The 8,071-nt window shown below is 43.3% G+C and overlaps 1 protein-coding gene across 1 annotated transcript; it reads right to left on the bottom strand.

Annotated features, from left to right (window-relative positions):
* Positions 1-4,047: 4,047 nt before the first annotated feature.
* SS18L2 (SS18 like 2) lies at positions 4,048-8,071 on the bottom strand. Its single transcript, XM_086366181.1, has 3 exons — positions 7,920-8,071; positions 7,592-7,668; positions 4,048-4,594 (listed from the first exon to the last, which is right to left on the bottom strand). Exons 1-3 carry the CDS (start codon positions 7,986-7,988, stop codon positions 4,507-4,509), a joined length of 234 nt encoding a protein of 77 aa, XP_086222307.1. The 5' UTR covers positions 7,989-8,071; the 3' UTR covers positions 4,048-4,506.

Genomic DNA, 8,071 nt, shown 5'->3' with positions numbered 1-8,071 from the left:
AAAAGGAAAGATATAAGCATCTGAATGCAGAGTTCCAAAGAACAGCAAGGAGAGATAAGAAAGCCTTCCTCAGTGATCAATGCAAAGAAATAGAAGAAAACAACAGAATGGGAAAGACTACAAATCTCAAGAAAATTAGAGATACCAAGGGAATATTTCATGCAAAGATGGGCTTGATAAAGGATAGAAATGGTATGGACCTAACAGAAGCAGAAGATTATTAAGAAGAGGTGGCAAGAATACACAGAAGAACTGAACAAAAAAGAGCTTCACGACCCAGATAATCACGATGGTGTGATCACTCACCTAGAGCCAGACATATTGGAATGTGAAGTCAAGTGGGCCTTAGAAAGTATCACTACGAACAAAGGTAGTGGAGGTGATGGAATTCCAGTTAAGCTATTTCAAATCCTGAAAGATGATGCTGTGAAAGTGTTGCACTCAATATGCCAGCAAATTTGGAAAACTCAGCAGTGGCCACAGGACTGGAAAAGGTCAGTTTTCATTCCAATCCCAAAGAAAGGCAGTACCAAAGAATGCTCAAACTACCACACAGTTGCACTCATCTCACACACTACTAAAGTAATGCTCAAAATTCTCCAAGCCAGGCTTCAGCAATACATGAACCGTGAACTTCCAGATGTTCAAGCTGGTTTTAGAAAACCCAGAGGAACCAGAGATAAAATTGCCAACATCCGCTGGATCATGGAAAAAGCAAGAGAGTTCCAGAAAAACATCTATTTCCGCTTTATTGACTATGCCAAAGCCTTTGACTGTGTGGATCACAATAAACTGTGGAAAATTCTGAAAGAAATGGGAATACCAGACCACCTGACCTGCCTCTTGAGAAATCCATATGCAGGTCAGGAAGCAACAGTTAGAACTGGACATGGAACAACAGACTGGTTCCAAATAGGACAAGGAGTATGTCAAGGCTGTGTATTGTCACCCTGCTTATTTAACCTATATACAGAGTACATCATGAGAAACACTGGGCTGGAAGAAGCACAAACTGGAATCAATATTGCCAGGAGAAATATCAATAACCTCAGATATGCAGATAACACCACCCTTATGGCAGAAAGTGAAGAGGAACTAAAAAGCCTCTTGATGAAAGTGAAAGAGGAGAGTGAAAAAGTTGGCTTAAAGCTCAACATTCAGAAAACGATCATGGCATCTGGTCCCATCACTTCATGGGAAGTAGATGGGGAAACAGTGGTAGACTTTATTTTTTGGGCTCCAAAATCACTGCAGATGGTGATGCAACCATGAAATTAAAAGATGCTTACTCCTTGGAAAGTTATGACCAACTTAGATAGCATATTAAAAAGCAGAGACATTATCTGCCAACAAAGGTCCGTCTAGTCAAGGCTATGGTTTTTCCAGTGGTCATGTATGGTTGTGAGAGTTGGACTGTCAAGAAAGCTGAGAGCTCAAGAATTGATGCTTTTGGACTGTGGTATTGGAGAAGACTCTTGAGAGTCCCTTGGACTGCAAGGAGGTCCAACCAGTCCATCCTAAAGATCAGTCCTGGGTGTTCACTGGAAGGACTGATGCTAAAGCTGAAACTCCAATACTATGGCCACCTGATGCGAAGAGTTGACTCATTGGAAAAGACCCTGATGCTGGGAGGGATTGGGGGCAGGAGGAGAAGGGACGACAGAAGATGAGATGGCTGGATGGCATCACCAACTCAATGGACGTGAGTTTGAGTAAACTCCAGGAGTTGGTGATGGAGAGGGAGGCCTGGCGTGCTGCTATTCATAGGGTCGCAAACAGTTGGACACGACTCAGCAACTGATCTGATCTGATCTGTGCTGCCAGAAAAAACATCCATTTCCGCTTTATTGACTATGTCAAAGCCTTTGACTGTGTGGATCACAATAAACTATGGAAAATTCTGAGAGATGGGAATACCAGACCACCTGACCTGCCTCTTGAGAAATCCATATGCAGGTCAGGAAGCAACAGTCAGAACTGGACATGGAACAACAGACTGGTTCCAAATAGGAAAAGGAGTATGTCAAGGCTGTGTATTGTCACCCTGCTTATTTAACTTATATGCAGAGTACATCATGAGAAACGCTGGGCTGGAAGACGCACAAGCTGGAATCAAGATGGCCAGGAGCAATATCGATAACCTCAGATATGCATAACACCACCCTTATGGCAGAAAGTGAAGAGGAACTAAAAAGCCTCTTGATGAAAGTGAAAGAGGAGAGTGAAAAAGTTGACTTAAATCTCAACATTCAGAAAACTAAGATCATGGCATCTGGTCCCATCACTTCATGGGAAATAGATGGGGAAACAGTGGCAGACTTTATTTTTTGGGGCTCCAAAATCACTGCAGATGGTGATTGCAGCCATGAAATTAAAAGATGCTTGGCGTGCTGTGATTCATGGGGTCGCAAAGAGTCGGACACAACTGAGCAACTGAACTGAACTGAACTCCTTGGAAGAAAGTTATAACCAACCTAGATAGCATATTCAAAAGCAGAGACATTACTTTGCCAACAAAGGTCCGTCTAGTCAAGGCTATGGTTTTTCCAGTGGTCATGTATGGTTGTGAGAATTGGACTGTCAAGAAAGCTGAGCTCTGAAGAATTGATGCTTTTGAACTGTGGTGTTGGAGAAGACTCTTGAGAGTCCCTTGGACTGCAGGGAGGTCCAACCAGTCCATTCTAAAGGAGATCAATCCTGGGTGTTCTTCGGAAGGACTGATGCTAAAGCTGAAACTCCAATACTTGGGCCACCTCATGCGAAGAGTTGACTCATTGGAAAAGACCCTGGTGCTGGGAGAGATTGGGGGCAGGAGGAGAAGGGGACAACAGAGGATGAGATGGCTGGATGGCATCACCGACTCGATTTGGATGCGAGTTTGAGCGAACTCCAGGAGTTGGTGATGGACAGGGAGGCCTGGTGTGCTGCGACTCATAGGGTCACAAAGAGTCGTACACAACTGAGCGACTGAACTGAACTGAACTGAATGAAATAACCTATCAAAGCTGGGTAGATCATAATTTAAGTGAAAGGCTATCAGGAGCTTGATAATAAATCATTTTGGGTTATTTCCTGATGTGATGGAAAAGCAAGCACCTATCACTTCCTATGATATATTCTTGCCACAGATACTAGAATCTGAGTCTGAACGAGCACCTTGATCTACTAGTTTATAGGAAAACTGGGCCAATAGTGGGACATATAATGACACCACACCACAGGGATACAACAGAAATGTGAAAATTTTTAGAGCAAATGATGTTTTTTTCAACAAATGGGAAAGAAAGGAAAAGGGAATTAAGTATTTTTATAGACATAGTGATGTCAACAAAATGCAGGGTGTGAATTTTGTTGGGATCCTGTTTCAGACACATCAACAAAATCACATTTTGTGGGAAGAGAAGAAAATTGAACATCACAGAATTCAGGACATGCCACTCCAAAATACAGCTCCTTGGCATAGTGAATATTTTAAGGAAGGAATTTGAGAAACAGCAGATCCTAGAGGGACTCTCAGACCTTCTCCCATAAAGCAGGTCATGTGACTCTCAGATGAGAGGTGCCCTCCCACACCCAGAGGGACAGAGATTTTGAACAAAAAGGCCTTGCTAAATTTCCCCCAGTTTCCTACAGTTAGTTCATACCCTTATGTCCCATCACATTTTTCTAAAACTTTATACTTTTCATCGAACTTCATATATAAAAATGCTCAGGTTTAACTGTTTCTTTGGGTCTTTTGTTTCCTTATGAAGGCTCCCATGTCATGTAAACTTATATTAAATAAATGCATATGCTTTTCTTCTGTTAATCTGTCTTTTGTTATAGAGGCCTAGCCAATAACCTTAAAAGGATAGAAAAGAAAAAGATACTCTTCCTTTGGCATCACATCTTCTATTAGTAGATGATGTTGGATGATACTTAAGAATTACTATTAATTTTGTTAGCAATGACTGTGGTGGTGTTACATGTATTTTTAGCTCCTTACACTTTTCCTCAAAAACCAAGTGGAAGACATTACATGAAAATTTCTATACCTTAATATCAGGCTTTTGTGGAAAGGCAAGCTTTATTTCAAGGCAACATGAAAACAGCAGTCAGGGGTCCACCACCACAAACTGGCAGGAGGGAGAAACAGTCACACATCCATTTGGCAGTGTCTCAGTGGAAAGTCTCACCAATTTCTGCTGATCGCCCAATACCTGCTCAGTTTCCTCTTCAGATTGAAACTAAAAAGGTTGACTTGAAGATGCCCATTATATCTCTGTTATCCAAACACACTTATTTCAGGATGGAGGACACTTGGAGTCAACTTAATTGAGGGAATCCACTTAATTATTAAGTATTTATACTGAGAATATGGTTAAGTTAGTAGCTTTCTTCACATTTTCACATTTTTAGAAGAGCCACAGAGGTTCCATTCACATTCTAAGCAGTTGAGCTGGCAAAAATCCATTTCATAGGAAATAGATCACATTCAATTACTCCTCACAACAGCCAACTGGAAGACTATTCCATTGCTTTTGAAGCACTGGTTGGGTTGGCATCTGCGATGGTAGCCAAATAAATGAGATTTCTGTGTAACACATGCTGGTACCTATGGGTGAAAAACATAAAAATTAGAGGTGTGTTTTTATTGAACAAAAAACTGGAAAAGAATTTTATCTAGTGAATGGCTCATCTACTGACTAGATCAGTTTTGTCAACGTGTCTATTTATCATATCAGAGGAAAATACATCCAGAATCTTACCTGTTCTCACTTCTCACTACCGCAGCTATATCTCTCGGCCAAGCCACTATCACTTCTTGCTTGGATTACTGTACTGGACCACTCTCTAACCTGTCTCCCTGTTCTACCTTTGTACCCCTACTGTAATTATACTCATAGCAGCCTGAGTGATTTTAGAGTTTAGGTTAAGATCATGTAATACCTCTGTTCAAAACTCTTCAAACGTCCCCATCGCATTATGAGTAAAGCTCAGCTCTTCTCATGGCCTATAAGGACCTACATGATCAGGGCCTCTAGTCTCTCTCTCTGATCTCATCTGTCACTTTCCCTCTACTCACTAAGTTCTGGCCAGAGTGGAGTCCTTGTAGAGACTTGAAGCTATCCAGCAAGCTCTAGCCTGGGGGACTTCACCCCATGCTCACTTTGATTCACACATTTGCATAGCTGCCTTCCTCACCTAAGGTGTCTACCCAAATGCCACATCAAAGATAACCTGTATAAACTAGCACTTCCTCCCATTTACTGTGCTTTATTCTTATTCAAAGCACTTATTATTATATGCCTAATTATATGATTCTACAGTCTATAATGTAAGCTCCATGAAAGCAGAGCTGGTATCTGTTTTGGTAATGATTCCCCAGTAGCTGAAGTAGTGCCTGATACTCAGTATTACTTATAAAAAAATCTTGAACAGGGAATTCCCTGGAGGTCCAGGGTTAGGACTCCATACTTCCACTGCAGGGTCACAGGTCAGATCCCTAGTCAGGGAACTAAGGGTTTCCCTGGTGGCTCAGCAGTTAAAAGAATCCTCCTGCAATGTAGGAGACACAGGTTCAATCCCTGGGTAGGGACGATCCCTTGGAGGAGGGCATGGCAACCTTCTCCAGTATTCTTGCCTGGAGAATCCCATAGACAGAGGAGCCTGGTCAGCTACAGTCTGTAGGGTCACACAGCACGACTGAGGCGATTAAGCACACACACAGGCAGGGAACTAAGATCCCATGTGGTACAAGGCCAAAAAAAATCTTGAAAAAAGTTAAAGAAAGGACAAGACACTTCCATGATAAAAGCATGTTTACTACGATCGCATTTCTCAGTCAAGGGGTCGAGCCCCAAATCAGACTAGGGGGCAGGAATCATGCACCATGCAATGTGAAAATGTCCATGAGGAGATTTTGGTAACTTACCCATAATTTGAGAATCACTGCACCAAATAGAGTGTTTGGCAACGGTTTTCCATATAGAAAAATGGGAGTTGTTTACTATAAACTGTAAAAAAGCAAATCACCAAATGCCAGTGTCCAATGTAAAGACTTACCCAAGATGGATATCTCCACTAAGCTGTTCAGTGAGGAATTGAGGGTTACTTTTTAGGGGGTGGGGAAAGCATGGCTTCATTCGCAATGAAATAAAATCTTTTTTGTTTCTGTAATAAACGGGGCATAATTCCTGGAACTACACTTAGAAAACAGAGTGTTTTCTCTCATCTTGGCATATGGCTAGAGAGGACCTTAAATTACTGTGCCAAATTTACCTCTGTCTTAACTGAGAACTTTTATTGGTCTTTGTATGTGTTACCACAAAAATATGAGCCAGGGATCCACGACCAGAAACAGCCACCGCTCTCATCATTTCGTGAGACATTTTCCGAATGCTAGAACTGGACATGGAACAACAAACTAGTTCCAAATAGGAAAAGGAGTCTGTCAAGGCTGTATAATGTCCCCCTGCTTATTTAATTCATATGCAGAGCACATCATGAGAAATGCTGGGCTGGAGGAAGCACAAACTGGAATCAAGATTGCCAGGAGAAATATCAATAATCTCAGATATGCAGATGACACCACCTTTATGGCAGAAAGTGAAGAAGAACTAAAGAGCCTCTCGATGAAAATAAAAAATGAGAGTGAAAAAGTTGGCTTAAAGCTCAACACTCAGAAAACTAAGATTAAGGCATCCTGTCCCATCACTTCATGGGAAATAGATGGGGAAACAGTGGCTGACTTTATTTTTTTGAGCTCCAAAATCACTGCAAATAGTGATTGCAGCCATGAAATTAAAAGACGCTTACTCCTTGGAAGAAAGTTATGACCAACCTAGACAAGCATATTAAAAAGCAGAGACATTACTCTGCCAACAAAGGTCGGTCTAGTCAAGGCTATGGTTTTTCCAGTGGTCATGTATCGATGTGAGAGTTGGACTGTGAAGAAAGCTGCGCGCCGAAGAATTGATGCTTTTGAAATGTGGTGTTGGAGAAGACTCTTGAGAGTCCCTTGGACTGCAAGAAGATCCAACCAGTCCATCCTAAAGGAAATCAGTCCTGGGTGATCATTGGAAGGACTTAGGTTGAAGCTGAAACGCCAATACTTTGGCCACCTGATGCGAAGAGCTGACTCATTTGAAAAGACCCTGATGCTGGGAAAGATTGAGGGCAAGAGGAGAAGGGGACGGCAGAAGATGAGATGGTTGGGTGGCATAACCGACTCAATGGACATGAGTTTGGGTAGACTCTGGGAGTTGGTGATGGACAGGGAGGCCTGGCGTGCTGCAATTCATGGGGTCGCAAAGAGTCAGACACGACTGAGCGACTGAACTGAACTTAACTGAACCGTCCCCATCCCTGTTGTCATCGGCCGGCATGGCTTTTCGAGGACTCTGCAATGAGCACAATTCAAGTTTTGAAGAGGAAGCCACGTCTGACTCCAGGCTTCACAATGTACTGTCTGTATTATCTTGGGCAAGTAAGTAATTCCTCTGAGCCTTATCTGTGCTCACTCAAGACTCCTAGTTCAGGTCAGCTGATGGATTCCAATACTAGCTTCCCCTTCACACTCACAAATTAAGGGAATAAAGAGGAGACTCACTGGACGCACTCATTCGCCCGGCCTTTGTTCTGATATTCCACGATACAGCGGATCAGCTGGTCATTCTCCTCCAGGAGCTAAAAGACCAGACAAAGGGTCAGTGCGATGACGTCAGGGCGGCGAGGACCACTGCCGCCTCTGCGCCCCCCGCCCCCGCTCCCCCTAAGGCCGGGCTTTCCAGCCCCAGCACCTCTGCTGACTTCATTCTCACCTCACAGCAAGTCACCTACGCACACCACCAGTCTCAGCTGCTCGCTCCAGGAAGCTTCCAGCATCCGCAGCCATTTAGGATCTCTACTAAGAACTCTCTGCCCGTGTTAGCGCTTACCCGCTGGATGGTCTCCTGATTGACTTCTGCCTTCCCTCTCAGCCAGTCCGGTACGAAAGCCACCGACATCCCGGGAAGCCAGGGTGGAACTCGGCCTCAGGCCCGGCAGATCTCCTGATCTAGACCGGAGCGGTCAGACGTACTACGGCCGC

This window comes from Bos grunniens, chromosome 22, assembly GCF_055505025.1.
Source record: "Bos grunniens cultivar Pamir isolate PY7600 chromosome 22, Bosgru_T2T1.0, whole genome shotgun sequence".
Lineage (NCBI taxonomy): Eukaryota > Metazoa > Chordata > Mammalia > Artiodactyla > Bovidae > Bos > Bos grunniens.
Note: the sequence above shows the minus strand (reverse complement) of the source record. Positions and strands in the feature narration are given on the sequence as shown.

What these genes read in the sequence shown, in the direction of transcription:
- SS18L2 (XM_086366181.1), bottom strand. Translation starts at nt 7,988, where the DNA reads ATGTCGGTGGCTTTCGTACCGGACTGGCTGAGAGGGAAGGCAGAAGTC. An exon ending in ATCAGGAGACCATCCAGCGG is followed by an intron (nt 7,669 to 7,919) that starts GTAAGCGCTAAC and finishes CTGGTCTTTTAG; the next exon opens with CTCCTGGAGGAGAATGACCA. An exon ending in CGGGCGAATGAGTGCGTCCA is followed by an intron (nt 4,595 to 7,591) that starts GTGAGTCTCCTC and finishes TTTCACCCATAG; the next exon opens with GTACCAGCATGTGTTACACA.